The sequence below is a fragment of the Dermacentor andersoni genome, chromosome 10 (assembly GCF_023375885.2).
Source record: "Dermacentor andersoni chromosome 10, qqDerAnde1_hic_scaffold, whole genome shotgun sequence".
Taxonomy (NCBI): Eukaryota; Metazoa; Arthropoda; class Arachnida; order Ixodida; family Ixodidae; genus Dermacentor; species Dermacentor andersoni.
Window position 1 is genome coordinate 119,714,226 of NC_092823.1, and position 19,621 is coordinate 119,733,846.

Here is a 19,621-nt window from a genome sequence, read left to right on the forward strand (position 1 = left end):
TTGTGTGAGAAGAGTTCAGCCTATCCTGGTGCTGGACATATCGTTAACGGAGGCGGTCGGCCAATGGCAAACGTCACTTCACCATCATCATCATCAGCCAATCTCTATGTCCGCTGTAGGACGAAAGTCTTGCGAAAGAACAATGTAGGGAATTCGGCCCCTGATTTCCAAGGCTTCAATAGCTGCTCGCAAAATGAGCTCACAATCTGCAGGCTTCTCCGTGCTGGTCCATTACCGCGGCTTCTCGTTGCCATTTTTTGCCCGTTCAGCACAACTTAACAAAGTTTTCGGACAAAAACGATATCATTGTGGGTCGACCAGCAGTGTGTATAGGTCTGGGCGCGCGAGACAAGTGGGATCACGTGAAGAGGATCAAACACCTTACTAAGCGTCTACAGAGTTGGCCAGTTCCTATGCAAGGCGCGTCGCCGTATATATCAACAATGCCTCTTTTGATATCAATAAACATCCCTTTTCCTAAACGAAGAAAGAGTCCCTATACGCTCCTTGTCTGTGCACATCAGCCACTGCTATCGCGGCAAGCGACCATTTTTACGCCGTACCCATGGCAACGCGTCCCGCGAGCGCCCGCAGCGATTCAGGTAACGTGTACACACTAAGTAATTCCCGAGTGCGGTCCCATAATTTAAACGAAAGTCTCCCCGCAGAAAATCCGTGGTTTGGGCATAATAACAATTATAAAAAAAGAACACCGCCCCTTTCAGTCAGTCAAGATGGTCGAACAGCGAAGCTGTGTTAGTTACACCGAGTGTTATAGACCATGCCAGTCAAACTTCGCAAGCAGTCTGTATAGTAAATTTTTTGTTTCACCATTCTTTCCCCTCATTTTCACTTTTGCGTGCTTTGCTCGGTGAGTATTCTTTATGAGTGCTTTCCTTTTTTGCGGTTCTCCCAGTGTTTTCTTTTTTTTCTTCTTCTTCTTTGCGCGTGAGGCCGGACATACGACGACGAGCCCGTTCACGAGCCAACTCTCGCTGACGCTCGCGGTAGGCAGCTTCTACCTCAGGAGTACGCATTACCCGTGGTCTTCCCATAGTTGTAGTTGGGATGGAATGTGCGTAACCATTAATCTAATGCTCCGTATATTGGGCGCAAGGCCCACCACTGGAGATACGGGCGCTGCAGTCATTTTGACGATTCATTGGGTTGGTTTGGCCATTGCCATATTTGTGTTTCTTTATGTGGTGGCACACACGTTCGGCTGCGACGGATAGAACGACGTCAGTGACGGTATGCCCGCAGTCCGCCGTTGTCGCTTGCGTTCGACGACTCGAGTTTGCTCGGTGGCGTGGTTAGAAGCACCCGCCCGGCATTGCCGCTTGCGATTCTTCAAAATTAAATCTGTCCGTCACGTAAGACAATGGATGGCTCGTGCCCCCGCAAACGCGGCCTCCCCATTACGACGACCGAAGGGAAATTCTACGCTGGATTGACGAGCGGCAACGGAGCCATGCTGTGGAAGACGAAGACGACGAACGCGGGAGCGGCAGTGTGGCACGAGCGTGTTCGCGCGGTAGCGCCGAGGGGCGCCAACGGAGCCAGCTGTGGAAGAAGACGACGTCGACGCTCGAGCCGCTGCTGATGATGAGAGCTTCAGCGAACTCCGACAACGACGGCGCAGGGTCCGCATAGATAGCTTCGCTGTAAAAAAGATAATGTGTAAAAGACAACGTTTGGGCTTCACGAGCTGCGAGGGTTGCGCTCAATGTCGGCCAATTCACTTTGCCCAGAATGAACACTCCGAGATGTGGGGAACCACCTGCCTGCGGTTTTGCCAAAGACAAAGGCGAAGATCGACGAGCGCGCGCCATTCCTCGCGCACTTGCGGCCCCGCGTGCCTCGTGTTTCGAACGCCGGCGATCGTCCCAAAGAGCCCGAGAACCGCTCGTTCGAACCATGGAAGACTCGGCTGCGTCGCGCGCAGGGGAGTGTAGCGACGGCGCCGTCTCTGACGGTGCCGCCCGTTGTACGCCCGCCAGCGCCCTGGCCGAGAACAAGACCGACACTTCGGAGCTCCTGCGCTGGATCAACGGGTATCTGGGCACCCGGTACGGTAAGGTAGAAGACCTGTGCTCCGGGGCGGCGTACTGCCAGTTCGCGGACATGCTCTTTCCCGGAACCATCGACCTGGACAAGGTGAACCTGAGGGCGGCCAAGCGAGGCCGCGAGGCCGTCCAAAACTTCGAGGCGCTCCGAGAGGTCTTCAAGCAAGTCGGCGTCGACCGAGAAGTGCCGGTGGAGCGTCTGGCCGCAGGGAACTACCGGGACAACCTGGAGCTGGCGCTGTGGTTCAAGGAGTTGTTCGACGCCCAGTACGCGGTCGAAACCGTGGATGCCGCCGCGGGCCACGCGACGCCGCTCGTGATCGCCACGTCGGGACCGTTCGCGTCCCACACCATCGTGCACGAGCACCGCTTCACCGAGGGCAGTGGCAACACCGAGGAAGCCCGCGCTGCCGTGGATGAGACCGGAGCTGCTGGCCCCGGGCGCGGTCTCCCACCGTCCAGGTCCGTTGGCGTCGCGGCGAAGGTGGCGACTTGCGGCGGCGGCGCTGGCGCCGGGGACTTCTCGGACACCGTCGAAGAGCTCGCGGGCCAGGTCGCGGAGCTCAAGGACGCCCTGTACTGGCTGGAGCTCGAGCGAAACTTTTACTACAGCAAGCTGTGCGAGATCGAGGTGCTCTGCTGGGAGCACGAGCGGGAGCATGGGAAGGACGACGTCACCGAGCAGATCTTGGACCTCATGCGCGGGAGCGACGACGACGACTGGTACGGCGAGGAAGAGGACGACACCGCTCAGAGCGGCGAGCTCGACGCCGAGGTGCCTGCAGAGGAGCAACCGCGCTAAGCTGGGGAGCCCGCATCGACGTCCCTTTCCCCGTCCAACCGATGCTCGCTGCAGCAGGGCGGCTCCTTCGCGACAAGGCTCTTCGCTCTCCGTATTTTCTTTTCTTCCTTCTTGTTTTTTTTTTTGTTTTTCCCAATTAAACACTACTTTTTTTGCTTGCTTTCCAATAAAGGTCTTTTCTGTTTTCCTTGCTTACTGAGTCGTCGGTCATTGTGCATGCGTGAGCGAGTGAGGGACTTCCTTGAGTGCCTGATGAGTAAGTTAGCAGCGACAGCGAACGGTGGGCAAGTACAGAAACATCGTACCGAAAGACTCGCGTCAGTAGTGCTTGAACTTGCCAGCTTCATTCGTAGCCCGCGAGTCTCTTTAATCTCTTATTCAATGTATTATTGTAACTGTGTTTAAGTGAAAATGAGACATCCACCCAATCGTAGCATTTGCTACCAAGGGGAACCATACGGGTTCCTCGAAAGAGAGGGAGAGAGAAAACATTTGGACCATCGAGGTCATTGCTCTTGAGGTCGAGTTGGTGATGTCCTCATTCCAGGATCACTGGCCATGGCTGCTCGACGTACTTGCTGGACGAGAGCTTCTTGTCCCGCCAGGGTATCGCTGGTCAGCTGTGCCTCCCACCGCTCAAATGACGTGCTAGGCGTCTTTAAGTGTTGAGATGTGCTCCCGCACCCCCCACAAGATGTGAAAGAGTGTAGGGCGAGTGTCGCCGCACCAGGGGCAGATGTCACGATACCTTTGTGGGTACATTTTGCTGTATCAGTGTAGGTTTGGGAATGTGCCAGTCTGAAAAAGTCTGAGAGCTACTGCCTCTTCAGTGCTGAGCTTTCTGTGAGGGGGAAGATAAAGCCTGCGGTTGAGTAGATGGATCTCGAGTCGGTCGCAGTAATTGGATGGCAATGGCACGAAGGTAAAGGGTGGGGGGATTGCTTTGCCCCCCCACCTTTGCCCCCCCGATTGCTTTGCCCAAAGCCTCGCAGTTGAAGAAAAATTCATCCTAGTCCGGGGCTCGAACCCACGACCACCGCCTTTCCGAGGCAGCCGCTCTACCATCTAAGCTAACCAGGTGGCTAGCAGATGGTAGGGCGAAGTCGAATATGGCAACAACTCTAAGCAAAGGCAAGAGTTTGACGTAATAGTTCTGTGGAAACCCACAAGGTGCAGAGAAGTGAAAATGAGACTTTCTACGATTGGGTGGATGTCTCATTTCCACTTAATTCCTTAATTGCTACAATTGGGTGGTTGTCTCATTTTCCCTAAATCACTTACTTTTCTCCACCTTACGGGTTTCCGCAGAACTATTATGAGTAACTGGTTATTCACATTCGGCGTATTCACAATCGGATGCACCAGGTACGTGCCCCCTTCCTAGGATTGGATTGGATTGGGAAAACGTTTATTGAGCCTCTAGTAAAGCGCGCAGGCGCGCTTCGGACGTGGCCTACGTCGCCATCTTGGCGGGTGCTGTGCGAGAATCCCCGCTCGCTGTTTCCAGCTCGCCAGGCTCCTGCCTAGCCAGCGCCTCGATGACCTGCCGGACGGCCTGGAGTTGTTTTTCTTGGTCGTCGCTCCGCGTTGCTTCCTCAAGCTGCGGCGGTATACGTCCTGAGTTAGCTTCGCTTGGATGTTTGGAGCAATACCATAGCATGTGCTCGAATGTGGCCGTCTCCCTGCAGCACGCTCTGTACTTGTCATCGGGGTGCGATTCTGGGTACATCCTATGCAACAGCGCCTGGCTTGGAAGCGTTCTCGTTTGTAGTTACCTGAACTGCACGGCCTGCGACCTGCTCAGCCCTTTGCGGGGCGGCGGGGGAAGTCTGCGGGACAGCCGAAAGGCCTTGGTCAGTTCGTTATAGCAGGTCATCCTGTCTTTGGCGCAGAACCACAGCGGGCGGCCGTTGCTTTGGGCCCTTCCTAGGAAAAATTTTTGCGTTACTATTCTGCGTGCCCAAGCATGTGTCCCTCCACCCCGCCCCCCCACAAGAAAAAAATGGCTACGGCACTGGCTGCTACGAAGAATGTTGGTTGATTCCAAAGCGATGAAACCCACAATCACAAGGCACTAGCTGCCACTCGCAACTTGCCACTAAGCAAGTTTTTGCTATGCGACATGACGCACGCTAAGGACAGTGCTCGTCTAGAGGACAACTTTATGTGCCAACGAAGAGAAAGCTACGAAGGCAAAGCGCGCGCAAGTTACAGCGCTCCAAAAGAAAGTGCCACATTCTCACCAGCGTGAGGTGAGAATAGCTAAATAAGACGATAAACGAAGCCGAGTGTTAAATCTAAGTCATTTCTCTACTTTCCTCTGCCGCGCATTTGGGGAACTTGAGAAACCATGGCGCGGGGAAGCGTATACAGGCGATGTTAAACGCTGCCGAAACTGGTGTAATAAAAAAATTGCGGATCCCAGACGCTGTGGGAATCGGTTTGCGCGAAGCTTTCATTACTGCTTTGAGAAGGAGCTTTATTGGGTGTTTGGAAGCTGTACGCAGATTCCGTATCTGTTCCAACAAATTAACAAAAATAAACGCTTTCAAACGCTGCCGGAATTCTTGGTGCAATAAAGATTGCAGGTCTTGCGTGCTGTGGGAATAGGTACAAAGCGAAGCATTCATTGGCGTTGGCGAAGAACGCTGTTATTGTTTTAACGACCATTTGCAAGTATACATGTAGAAGGCCGTGCTGGACACATTTTCTCAGGGGAACGAGTTGCGGCGCTCGAACTTGTGGATCCCACGCATGATGACGAAGGAATGATGAAACGATGACATAACGAGGAATGATGACGTAACGATGAGACAGCAATATTCGTCGTCTGCCTCGCTTGCGTTTCTTCCTTGAAGACCTTTGTCTGCTCACTAATTTCCTGTCAATAATGCTATGTCACGCATGATAACGCGCATTACGTTCGTGACCTTCCAGTACCGGGCAGGCGGTGTTGAAGAAAGGAAATGGGGCTCAAGATGGATTACTATATTATCGTTTGGGAACAAGGTAAGCCCGAGAGGGGGCAAGCGTTTCATGGAATGGCAAGACGTCAGTTTAAATACCGTTCTTGTTACGCTTTCGTCGTCGTCTTGCTGTCGCGTCGTCACTGTCAACGTTGCTCCCGTCGTGCCGGCTTCTCGCCGCCCTCGTGACACTGTAGTCGCCGTCGGTTCCACGCCCGTCACTGTGGTCCTCTCGTCGTCGTTGTCGTGTTCCTTAAGGCTCACTTACACTAGGCCGATCCGCGGCACCGATTTCGGTCTGCCGACTGTCGGTGACAGTCGGCAGTCGCGGGCGCCTCTGTCACACTGTACCTACGCCGAGCTCTCCGCCGACCGTCGGCAGATTGTCGGCGTCAGCAGAGTGTGACATAGGCGCCGACAGGAAGATAAAAAGCACTGTAGCCGACAGTCGGCAGACCAAAATGGGTGCCGCAGGTCGCAATAGTGTGAGTGAGCCTTTACTATAGATTGCACATTGTAAGACTTAAGGATGTCAAAGGCGTCCAACTCATCGATTTCTTTTTTCTTCAAAAGTAGATAAGCGACACGTACAGTACTGTGTGTGTACGCAGAATGATCTCTTAGGTGACATCGCTAAATTCAATACGCTCGAATATTACTTCGTTGACTTGCTTCAGTTTGTCGAAGGCCAACATAGTATACATTATAGGGTCCATGTGTGCGCCTGGGGTCGTGCATTTGGAATCGCACGTGTGCGGCTCGGCCGCGAATCAGCAGCTGCTCCCTTGCTTGTTTCCGGGAGTCGCGTGATTGCCTTCGCTCGCGTAGAACAGCTGGGCTTGTTTCCCGCAGCCGTCCTCTTTATGTGCAGCTTGTCGTTCGAACGTTAAACACTTTCCGATAGTGTTGTCTGACTCGCAGAATCAACTCCGAGCTGCAGTGGGAACAGCTGTATGCAGTCGCTCGTGCTAATATGGCGTCTACTCAAAGCCGGTTACTTCGGCGATATTTTACAACCTGAAGGAGGTAATTGATTTGAATTTCATGTGCACGTTCTGTCACGCCTAAGGTTGTTCAATTACAAGATAATTCAAATAACAAGAAAGGCAACCTTGGAAGACATCTGTTGGTCACTGTCCATGTCGATGCCAGAGCATTTCAATAAAGATTCTCTTAAAGACTCACCATCCTAGGCAACAATAAGGCACACATTTCGTTTAGATCCGTGCACCTGAGCAATCGCCCTAAGCTACCCTCAATACTGGCGCACAGCTGACGGAAGTTCGGCGTCCGCAGCGCAGCGACAAGATGCAAGATTCATATAGTGTTTTTCTGTCCCCAATCCCCTTCCCTAGGCAGAGTAGTATAGACGCCGGAAGAATCCTCTGCGTTTCAATAAACAGCTCTCTATCTTTTCTTGGCTGTGCTCGGATCTCGTGAGGTTAAGACAAGTCGTTACGAGACAGATGAGCCTGAAATTAACAAAATAAGGACCCCAGTCGGCCTTCTAGCACGCCTGTAGCCACTGTATCCTTATCGTGGCTTCTCTCCATTCATCGTTCGGTGTGTGTGTGGGTGTGTGCTTGCTCAGGTACGCGCGCTCGCGCTTGAGGCCACGTGATCACTCCTGGATTGATGATCCGTCGCTAAAGACTGTAACATCGCTAAGCCTATTTAAGCGCGCCCTTCACCATCGCTCGCTTCTCGTTTAGTGATACCCGAGACGCGTGCCCAATGGACGAAAATAGGCCGTCAGCCTCTGCGTATTGACTTCGCGTTCGGGCCGAGGCAATAGCTGGGGGGGGGGGGGGGAGCTAATGAAAGGGAAAAGGCCGGTCGAGAGCCCGGCCGCGATCTTCGGCATCCATTTTTCTGCCAGTGTGGGTGTGCCGCACCTTATGGCTGGCCCGGCTACACTACAGGTTTCTTGACAATGCAGAGCCCCGACGCGTGCGGTATTTTTAGGCCGCGCACAGGACGCCTGCTGCATAGCTGAAGCGCTCCCACGTTGGGACGTTTCGGAGGCGGGAATTGCTCTCTTCTCGCTGCTACCATGTTCTCCTCAAGTCAGGAAGCCTGCCTCGGATATCTCTGGCTAACATCGCTGCTCTGCCGAAGGCAACTGAATATTGTAACGGGGCTGTCACTCCTGAGCGTCTTCTCCCATGAATCACAAAAACTGGACGTGTAAAGGATGCGCTGAAAGCGTAACGTTAATGTCTAGTAGCTGTCCTGGCCAAGACCTTATTTAGACTTGGACGTCTACAAACACGTCAATGTAGCCGCGGATATATCTCAGATTTACTATGCAACTCTGCTGATGGTATTTATATATTTCTGCTGGTGAATCACAAAAAAAGTCACTGGATGTATGAAAGATGTATTGAATGAGTAACGTTAATGTCTAATAGCTGTCCTGGCCAAGACGTTCCTTAGATTTGGTCGTCTACGGATACGTCAGTGTAGACGTGGGTATATCTAAGATTAAGTATACAGCTCTGCTGATGGTATCTTAATATTTCCTTGAATGAATCACAAAAATGAGCCACTGAGTGTCTAAAAGATGTATTGAAAGGGCAACGTTGATGTCTAGTAGCTGTCCTGACCAAGGCCTTTAAACTTGAACGTCTGCAAACACGTCATTGTGGACGCGGATCTCTCAGATTTACCATACAGCTCCGCTGATGGTATCAATACTTCAGCGAGTTCGTCACTCCTCAGCGCCTTCTCTAGTGAAACACAAGCGCGGCTGGATGTGCATGATATATGTCTTGAAAGGGTCGTTTGGTGAGAAGTCGTTTGAACAAGATAATAGACAGTTTTAGTACTGCGCCAAGACGATACGTAGGCAGCACGCAAGTGCTTTGCGGAACGTAGGAGCGCGTGTCGCGTTAGGGCTTTTAGTAGTACTGCGAAATGCCTACGTACTACGTAAGCGGGCGAGCGTTAGACGCCGGGCGCGTCGGAGCGCATTGGTCGCGTCCGCCAGTACGTCGAACCGTCGGTCGAACTACTCGCTCTTGACCTCGCTAACCTGGTGTAACGTGTGGGCGCGTTCCCGCTTCGTCGAACTATATTTAGGCTTTTAAGAGACTCTGCTTTTAATACGGATGAAACACACGAATCATATCGAGAAAAATAAAAAGCGAGCATTTGCTTTCTGAGGTTGGCACGGTCCTTTGCGACGAACTGCGCCAAAAGCAGGTCGGGCCTTTCGCGCAAACAGCACACACTGAGCACTTTCAAAAACAAAGTTCCCATTCTTGCTATGCATTCCCACCGTGCAGGATCCGGGAATGGCTTCTGCGCGTTCACTTCACGCAGCAAAGCCAAATCGTAGGCCATTGAAAAGTACAGCCTTCCGCTAGTCGCCTTTGACGCTGCCATTTTGGGAAACTCTTTTGTCTCGCGCTCTCCCGAACAAACGAGAACCATGAGAGCAGCACGCAAGGCTCCCTACGTATGCTCGCAAGAATCGGATGCGTGCGTACGCAGCGGCCGCGTACGCATCATGTACCGTTCGTGTTGCGTTCTGCACATACGGACTTTGCAGTACGTAGCGATCTTACGTACGCAACGCCGTTGCGTACGCTATGTACTATCGGCGTCAAATGAAACGCGAACAGCGGAACGCGTGGCAATAGGCCCAATCGGGGCCGCCTGCCTGTAGTTATCAGAGAGAGGCGCGAATTTCCGGTTCGCGATAGTTTGCTTCTATTTTCTTCGGCGTTCGTTTTCTTGTTTTGTCACTGGAGCGCCACATTCATGCTTACCACCGATCGCAACTGCCGCAGCGCGGTTTCTCAGGCGAAAGAGGCTATCGCCCGCGCGGGGCAAGCGAGCGCTGATACCTCCCTTATAGCGCTTTGATTTTGCTCCTGTCGTTGCCGTGCTATCAACGTCTGGTTGCGGTGCGAACAAATAAAGGTCGACCCGTTCATGAAAACAGGTTTTGTCGTTTATGATCGCGCAAAGGCGATACCGTCGGGAGCATTTACACGTGAATCCAAACGTGCGCTAAAATCTGCACATTCTCCGTGCGGAGACAAGAAGGGTTTATTCACAGTAACTGCAGCACCACACTTGCGAGACACATTCATGGAAGCCTTGCCGATATGTCGGTGAGGTGCAGTAGATGAGAAATCTGCAGCCGCCCCACGATGCGCAAACAGTGAATTTTAGAATAGGGACACCGTATCGGTTAGGCGGATAGGAGGATAGCAAGGCTCTATACGAACAATTACCCAAGAGGTGTAGTCGTCCTGCGCGCGCGCGCACTGGCATCTTTCACTCACGTAACCAATAGGTTCCCTCTCCTAAAGCTCCTATACTTGGTGAAATCACCTCCAGCGGCCACAACAGCTGCCATTCGTCGCGGAATGCTGTCGAAGAGCTGGGCCGCAAAGCCCGAAGTGCGTAGGCACTCTTCTTGCCCAGCGGCCAACAGAGCATCCTGGAAGCCGCACTGGAGTGGCCGACGCGAAAGTGCCATCTTTACGGCACCCCACACATTTTCACAGATGCTGATGTCTGCACCTTGAGGAGGCCACTCCAACACCCCAACTCCGAACTATTCCAGCAGGCATGTTACTGATTTCACCATGTGTATGGTGCTGCGGTCCTGCTGGAAGTAGTAGAGGCCGTCGGGGCATGGGCCGTCGAGTGCACAAGGCACCGGATGCTCGCGATGACGTCGCAGTAAGCTTCAGCGTTGAATCTGCCTTCGAGACGAACCAGCGGTCCAGGGCCATCTGTAGACACTGCTCCCCACACACTCACGGAGCAGAGGCCGCTGCTTGCAACATGTTGGACATTTTAGGGCTCAAGCCTGAATAAAGAGCAAAAAAAAAAACTGAGAATTTCTTTGATAATGATATGTTTCATTACCAGAAAGGGCGAAAATACCTAGGTAAGAACTCTGCACAAGAAATATGCACATATGGGCCTAATATCGATACAGCACACATAAGCTTGAATATGCTGTATCCGTCTGGGACTCCAGCAGTGAAAACTTTATTCCCTCGAATTAGTTCAATATAACTGCGTCTGTTTCATTATTCGTAATTATAATCGATTCGCTAGCGTAGCCCCCATAAAACAAACTCATTGCAACTCGTATTACTCACCTGCCGTCGCAAATGTTCTCGTCCCTGTCATTTCATAAATTTTTTTACAGCCCCATGTTCATAATGACATTCTTATATCCACCCCTTGTTTATCTCTCTCTGCACTTATCCCGCACAAAAAGTTGGCATCGCTTTTTACCGTACGAGAAACTGCCTTCACTCATTCATTCCGCGTACTTCACGGGACTGGAACCACCTTCCCGGATCGCTAATTTCCATTGTTGATCATTATCTTTTTCGCGGTGCCTTAACTAACATTGTAAACCTAGGAATGTAACAAAGCTTGCAAACTGTGTAAGCTAATATTCTATAACTAGGAGCGACTCATGTCTGTATTTGTCATTTTTCCAGCCACTCCCTCTGTAATGCCTTTGCCCTGAGGGTAATTCAGATAAATAAATAAATAAATAAATAAATAAATAAATAAATAAATAAAAGGACTCTTTTCGCCTCAATATGTGAAATATTTTATCCATATCATTAAAGGAACCCGACATCAAACACGGCAATATCAACATGCGTATTTGGCAGGAAAGACACACCTGGTGTTTTCGGCTCTCCAGATTCGCCGACGCTGGTCCCAACGAGTCGAAAACGTCAGACTCATCGGAGAACATCACGCAGCGCCAGTGCTCTGCAGGCCCTGATGCATGGCTTTGTGCAAACGGGAGTCTTGCGTTTCAATCAGCTGCCGAGACCAGCGGCCGCCTCTGCGATGGTATACGCGGCTTCGCAGATCAGCCTCGTGTAGACGGCGCCTAATAGTGGACGTGCTGGCAGACAATTCGAAAGTGTCCTTAATCTCGCGAGCAGGGATGTTGGGTGCATCTGCTGCAGCGGCCACAGTATGTAGGTCTTCATCGTTTCCTGTATCCCGCTGCCTGTGCCCACGATGCAAGATTTCAAGCCGTACGTCCCTCGTCGCGGTATAGGCCTGGCAAATTCTATTAAATCTAGACAGTGCACGGCCAATTTTCTCTGCAATTCCACGTTGTGGTCTACGCAATGACTGCAAAGAGCAATGATTCGAGCTCTTTCTTTGGGGCTTACACTCGGCATTGTCAGTTTCAAATGACGCGTGAGAAAAAGCGATCGGTCCCAGCGTATTCGAGCTTTTCTGGTGGCTTTAAAGTTGTGCGCATTATCAGAAAAAAAGAGCGATTAAAAACGTCACGTTGCACACCGACCGTTACCGATCGGCCTCCTGCGCTGTTCGCATCGCAACCAGAGGCTGATAACATGGCATCGGTGGAAGCAAAATCAAAGCGCTGTGCAAGGTGTAATCGGCGGTAAGTATGAATGTGGCGCTCCAGTGGCAAAGCAAGAAAACGAACGCCACAGAAAATAGGCCTATCAATTGGGCCTATCGCGTTTCATTTGACGCCAGTAGTACGCAGTACTAAAACTGTCTTGTAGTTCAACAGTCTCTGCCCGTAGCTCTTCGCGACAGGCGACTTTCAGGCGTTCGGTGATAAGTTTTGTGCCGTAGATTATACCCTGAAGGAGCGTTACACTCGAAGCACCTGCCGGTCCCGAGTTCCGGGGTAAACGGTTCCGTTTCCACGCCACCACAAAAATTGCTTTAAAAAAAGCAGTCGGCATGCATTCCGTTATCTGTATAATCGCAACGGTATCACGCTCCTTTGCCAAGCGTAACATAGGCTCGAGCTAACCAATATACAGTGTATGTATAGGGTCGCAGAGTGGGCGCTTATCTGTCAGCAGCGGGCTCCCTCTTGAACGGCCCATTGACCGTGGAAGTGCAATGCGTTTATCTTTATTAGCCTCTTATGCAAGGCTCGTCAACCGGATCCCCGCTCCTTACGGCATGACGGAGTGACAAGAGCTGATAAGGGAGCCTTCGCGCATGCGAGTCCGCAACACCGCGATTAGGGACTCGCGCTTTGATAGGGAAGCTCGAGACTGCGAGGCACGGTGATGTCGCCGACTACGGAGAAACCTACTGCGACATACAGGAGGCGGGGGGCTAAGAAGCTATATACGGGCTTTGCGGTTTTGTCTAACCCCGAGGCATGTACGGCGCGTCGACTCCCGCCCGTTTTGCTACGCCAGTCAGTAATGCCTTTGGGAACCGTGTCTGAGCGGGCCGTTGTAGTCTTATAGCGCATCAACTTTATATTGTTCTCGCGGCCAAGTTGAAATAAATGAGGAGATAAGGTGCGGAAACTCGTGGCAACGAGGCGTCCTTACTGCCGTCGTCTTCATGCGGTCCGTTGTTATAGCTGACACATACAGCAATAAGCTAATTTGTTGAACGAGCAATTGTGTGGACAAGCGTATAAGGGATATGGCAGTAATGGTGTGTTCAGACTAGTCGTAAACGCGCCCGTTGAAGTAGACAGGAGAAAGATAAAGGAACGAAACACTGGGAATTTAGCCGTTTTATATACCCGGTTGCGCATGCCCTGCATTGGCGAAAGAAAAATGTGACACAACCGTCATAGGGTCACAACAGTTATCAAATCATTCTGATATCTCATGCAGCGTCACTGTGTGTTTACGCTATGGCTGTAACGTATAAAACTGCGTGGTTATAACATTATCCCGAAGTATAACACGGTGTCACGCTCTCAGACACTGTATGACACACTGTCTGCGACACTCTCTTTCTTGTGCGTGTGGCACTACGTGTTTTGTGTGTATACGACACATTGACAAAGCGTTAGCTACATAGCACTTGTTTCGTTTGCCCGAGAAGTAATGCCTGTAAAGCGTTGGCACATGTTGTGCACAGTGCCGTCAAACTCATAATAACCTAACTGGGGACAGTGCTCTGGCAACGCTGGCTGCGTCCGCCATCTTTCCTACGGCGAAGTTGCGAAACGGCTGCATCCTGATACGCTCAGCGACGTTGCAGTGCGGCTTTACAAGGCACTGTGAAATGCAAAAATCCACTTTGTCGGCAAGTGATTCACAAATAGTGAACGTCAAGCGTAGCCACGAATCAAAGAAGCCACGCTGACTGATTCTTTTTGCGCATCAAGTTATCGGTCCTGGTGGCAGTCTCAAGAGGGTGTATAGTAGACTGCTTCGAAATCGAAACTGGATGGCGAGCCACTTCTCGCAGTGGCATGCGTTTCGACATGCACTAGTGTGCCGAAAAATTGCTCATTTGCTCAACGAAAACTGTCGAACCCTTCTCTTTAATAAAGTTTCTTCTTCTTCTTCTTCTTCTTGCTCTCAAGTGTCAGCGTGAAGCTTCTGAAATAACTTTGCGTTGGAACCCAACCCAACATGCAGATTAGTCGCGTTCGCAAAAAAAAAAAAAAAAAAAAAACATGTGTCGCACGTGCGTCTCGAAATCGATGCTCCATGCACGCAACTAATGAGCACTGCGGTTTCTTCCTCCGCTTTGAGTTCTGAACTTGTTCGAGAGTGCAGAGGGCAATTTGACAATCCATCGATGTGCTGCGAACCCGGAGGTCAGAGGTGAACGGCAAGTCGATTGCCAGGGGTTTGGTTCTGTGTACGCGTGTTCGTTCGCCGCAGCAGAGAGAGAGAGAGATGCAAATGAGAGAAAGGCAGGGAGGTTAACCAGAGTTAAAACCTCCGGTTTGCTACCCTGCACTAGGGGAAGGGTAAAGGGGAAGTAAAGACGGAAAGAAGAGCGTGACAAAAAAGCGTGAAAGAAAACATGAAAAGGGACGGAATGGGATCATTATAGTCTTTCTATAGGCCACTGTCACGTAAAAAGGTCAACAAAGCATTGACCGACTTTCACTGCGACGACAGTTCATGCAGGTGTTCGCGTGATGGAACGCGAAACCTTCTCTTACGTTTCCGTCATCGCCAGTACGCTTGCGGTATTAAACAGCGCCGGTGCGGGCGCTTTCCCCTCGTTCGCATTTCGTGGGCAGTGCTCAGTCGACCAGCAACCCTTTCCTAATTCTATGCATATACCCGTGGGAAGCGGCACTGTCTGTGCTCGAGCTTGAAAGACCAAGTGAGGCTGGTGGAGCGGGCGCCGTGGGCGGTGGTTGCTGCTGGACTTCTGGACCGAGGGGCTCTGCCCACCGGCCGAGTGAACACCACTTTCTCCACCAGCTCTCCTTGCCTCTTAAAGGTGTAATAAACTTTCTACTACTACTACTACTGCCGCTGCTACTACTACTACTACTACTACTACTACTACTACTACTACTACTACTACTACTACTACTACTACTACTACTACTATTAGCACTGAGTTCGCGCTTCCGGCGTATTTAAGTAGAAGACTTCGCTGTATTTACAGACGCTCTGGCAGCATAAACATGGCGCAACAAGAGAGACTGCGCAAACATGTGGCTCCCCCCTATAGGGCTGTGTCTCAACACCATAGTCGCACACCGAGAAAAAAAAAAGTAACTATGTTCCAAGCGGAAAATACGGGAAACGAACGCACATGCGATTTAGCAGGACGTTGCATGATGAAGTAGCGACAGCTTAAGCCTCGAGCGCTGGTGTGCTGCTGTGGAGATGCAGCATGTATATCCAGGTACTAACCTCACTCCTCCATTTCCTTTAGCCGCGTTTTGGAAAGTAATTGCTTTCCTGAACTTTGCTGCCCTAATTATACAGCGAATAAAGGGCGACTATAAACACACCAATTGTACTTGTTATGCAAATTGGCCAGAGAGCATTTGTGCTTTATAATGAAGGAAAAGTGGCAACTTACGCAAAAATTAGTCTCTGTGTCCAGTTGCCTTAATTGCGATGCGGTACGAAAAAAAAAATAAGTGATCTTCGTGTCGCCAGCTTGTTCTCTTATTCAATTCGCGAAACAATATTTTGAAACGCGAGAATGTAAGATCAGTTTACGCTTTTCTTTTATGTTTAAAAAAAAAGAAATGTTCCACTGCATGCGTTGTTATGTAAAAGTAGCATATATATACATATACATATATACATATATATATATATATATATATATATATATATATATATATATATATATATATATATATATATATATATATATATATATATATATATATATATATATATATATATATATATAAAGAGAGAGCAGTCGTACGCTAAACGCAATATATATATATATATATATATATATATATATATATATATATATATATATATAAAGAGAGAGCAGTCGTACGCTAAACGCACACTTCGTCAAACAATTTTTTGTACGGGAACTAGCGTCGGCTTCGTGCGCGAATTTCAACGAACCTTACGTAGTGAAAACTTACACAGGAACAGTATTTTTTGGAATGACACGCATAAGAGTAAACAATCACGCAGGCGACTACATGATCTAAAATTAGATGCTACTTTTTGCGCGCTAATGTAACAGCGCCCAGTTCGCAACGCCGATTGCGTCTGGGCCACTGCTTTGCGCGTGCGCGTTTGATATTTATTCCCTAATTTTCTTGCGCTCGTTGCTGAAGAGAACAGACCCATCTTGTTGCCAGCCTTATTCATGGGTGTCTTGCTTAACTGATAGCAGCGCATGGCAGAGGGAGGACATCGCTGAACAAATGCGAAAGCTCCAGCTACGCACGAAGCTATATATGCTGTCCAGCGAGCGGTCACTGCATAGTTTCGTTTTACCGTGCCGCGTATGTAAAATGGCGGACGGCACTTGCTGCAGCGCCGACAGATGGCACTTGAGAAGCAGGGAAGCGTTGCAAGTATCGCAAATACTCGCAACAAGGTGAGGCATCTGTAGGCTGCAGCAAAAATCCGGAGAACGCTCAGCACGTCCTAATGGAATGCGAAGGGATTCACTTAGTGAGAACCGGAGGTAACGTACACCAGAAGCGCTTGGATTTTAAAGCGGACTGAAGCATCAACCGGCCGGGAGTCGAGGTAAGCAAGAGGCGTTTAGAGTGCTGGTGGAAAAAAAAGAAGCAGGGACGAGATTGATAGGACCGGATCCTTTGCAGGCATAGGTAGCGATACAAAGTAGATAGGGAAGATCTAAGGGAAAAAAATACAGATTGTGGCGATGTGTACAAAAATGTTAGAATGCAAAACATGTACAGCATACCTGAATAAATAAAGTAGGCTAGGTTATTATTTGTCGCCGCCGCATTTCAAAGGGGATGCCAATAAGTCATCATCGTCATCATCGTGCCTAGCGCAGTGCGCCTAACGAAGGACAGACTGGCACAGTGCTGGCGTGTGACTTGGCAACAGCGCAGAGTGACAAACTCTGAGTGGAACAGGCTGAACTCCAGTGCCTCAACGTCAGCGTCAAATATCTGTGCACCAGGTCGGGCTGTGTGTACACATAAGAGCTGGGGTCATCCCTTACCCCCACGTCCCTCCTCCACCTATCTTTTTTTTCTTTTCATTCTTCTTTTTTTTTCTTTATATATCGGCATGTATATAGCATTTTCTCCGGCTAGGGCGCTTTAAAGCAGCCCGCCCGTTGCAAAGGGTTCAGCCACAATTCATCATCATCATCAACATAGCGAAGAGATCTTGGACTGATATATTTGTTCCACGTTTTATTGTTAACACAAAGCATGGGCCCTAAGTGCCAACAATAAGCACAAAATAAGGGTTAAGTTGGAGAGTTCGGTTGAATTCGCCACCACCCTGATTCAACGGGGATGCTCATCCGTCGATCTATGCATTCTTACCACTATTAGCTTTCGTTCTTGTCGAAACTTAGAAGAATCGAGCAATATTAAAAAAAACAACAAAGTTCGCGCTTCCTTTCGACTTCTCTCTTTAACGTGCGCTGTACTTATTATTTCTTGCTTTCTTATTAATTGAATGTGCGAACACAGTGTACGAATATGTCTGTTTAATATATTTAACGAATTTTATGCTTGCGTTCGACTTTTCTATGTAACATATGCGCTGCACTTATTGCTTTCTTTCTTTTTCCTTTCTTATTAATTGAATGTTCGAACACAGTGTACGAATAAGTGTGGACGAGATCACTACAGCACTCAAAAGCGTTCACCCCTATCGGGATCGGGTTTGGCCAACGACCTTTCTCAAGCTCTATCCGCGTTGTTTCTTTTGTGGGCGAAGGGATGCTTAAACTCGAAGCACTTGATTACTCGGGCTTCATTGTTGCCCGACGAAATCTCCCTCTTTCCCCGCACTCGTGTCTCCGACCACAACCTGCACCGAGACAGATACACACACAAAAAAAGAAAAGAAACACGCGCGCAATATACACAAGTGGGCAAATAAAAAAATACATATAGTCCAACACGAGCGGAGAAATAGACGCAAGAAAGCGGCAGGCGTGCGCTGTCACGTTTCCGCCATTTTTGCGGCACGAATCCCGCGCCCGGACTGGAAGTCGCCACTGAGTGTCGCCACCTTCGTCGCGCGCATTTCTAACTTCTTTTTCTCTCTCTCTTTTCGCCACTTGTTATTCTTGTCCTCGCATTTTCTGACATCAATGTTTACTTTTCTATCCTGTCTGCGGCTGCGTACGAGATCTCACGAAGTCCTGAGGATAGGGCGAATTTACTTTTTTTTTTTCTTTACCGGAGACCCCGCACGACCCCACGTCTCGAGAAAAAAACAACAAAAGCAATGTCGCGACAGTGGCGTCGTCTGCCCTCTCGGATCGTGACGGTCCGTCTAGATGTCGGCTCAGAAGCCCGTATAGCGCACCTCCGCGTATGTATACGGCGACGCCGTATTCGCACTGTCGCGGTGATCCAGCTCGCGAGCAGAGACGAGAAAGCAACAATGGAAGCGGAGGAGAAAGCTGCGGTCTGCGTGGAAGGAGGACGAACGTCGTAAAAATCGCGTTCACACTGGCGGTGAAATCGCTTTCGCGCCGACGAAATGATGACGTACGCACGGGTCTCTTCCTGCTTCTGGTATATATAGGGTGCTGGTTAGACAGCTTCTGCGAGGTACCTAAACTGGTACCTAGACACAGTTTTATCGACTGCTGCTCTACCAGAAAAAGGCAAGAAGAAACAGGCAGACTAGCACGCACGTTTCTACTGTGGCGCTTGCCTCGTCAGTATAAGGTTTGAAACTAAGCCTAACGATAGCAGTGTGCGTAAAGCCACGCCTCATTTACAACATCGAAGAGACATACCCTCGAGAAAAGAAATAGAGTAAAAGAAAGCGCGGAAGCGGAGAAAGTTGCAGTCTGGAAGTGCGGACTTGGGCGGGCAGAAAATCGCGTCCGCACTATATACAACAGCGAAATCACTAGTCGCGACGATACCTCGAGCGGTGTCTTCCTACTTCTGGTATATTGTGTTGGTTTATAGACGTCATCTGCGAGCTGTGTATACCTCTTCGGTGCCAAAAATAGTCTTGCCGCTGTCCTGTGGCTGCATGATTCCCCTGGTTGCTGTACCCGAGAAGATGCGAAGAAAGCGTTGGACGATCGCGTGCATATGCGCTTCCATTACACGACGCTTGTCCTACCATCAAGATTTCAGAATGTAGACTATACCTCTGATAGGTGTGTGTACGTATATGGCCACGCTTCATTCGCAATGTCGAAGAGAAATAGTTCGCAAAAGAAGAAAAAAAAAAAACTGAGAGAAGCGTGTAAAGCCGCCAGCCGTAAAGTCGGATGTGAATGCGTGAAAATCGCTGTACATTTGCCAGTCAAATCGCTTCGCCCCTCTTTGGGGTGTAGTTGTATGTATGTATGTATGTATGTATGTTGTATGTATGCTGTATGTATGTTGTATGTAT

The 19,621-nt window shown here is 49.8% G+C and overlaps 2 protein-coding genes across 3 annotated transcripts in view; both read left to right on the top strand.

Moving 5' to 3' along the window:
• LOC126544884 (uncharacterized) overlaps window positions 1-19,621 on the top strand; it is a 274,212-nt gene that overhangs the window by 69,027 nt on the left and 185,564 nt on the right. The window lies entirely within an intron of this gene.
• LOC126544885 (microtubule-associated protein RP/EB family member 1-like) lies at window positions 1,688-3,059 on the top strand. The gene has a single exon (XM_050192413.3). The coding sequence runs from the start codon at window positions 1,753-1,755 to the stop codon at window positions 2,866-2,868; it is 1,116 nt and encodes a 371-aa protein (XP_050048370.1). The 5' UTR covers window positions 1,688-1,752; the 3' UTR covers window positions 2,869-3,059.

Bases quoted from the DNA above. Each gene is read 5' to 3' on its own strand.
- LOC126544885 (XM_050192413.3), top strand. From the start codon at position 1,753: ATGAACACTCCGAGATGTGGGGAACCACCTGCCTGCGGTTTTGCCAAA.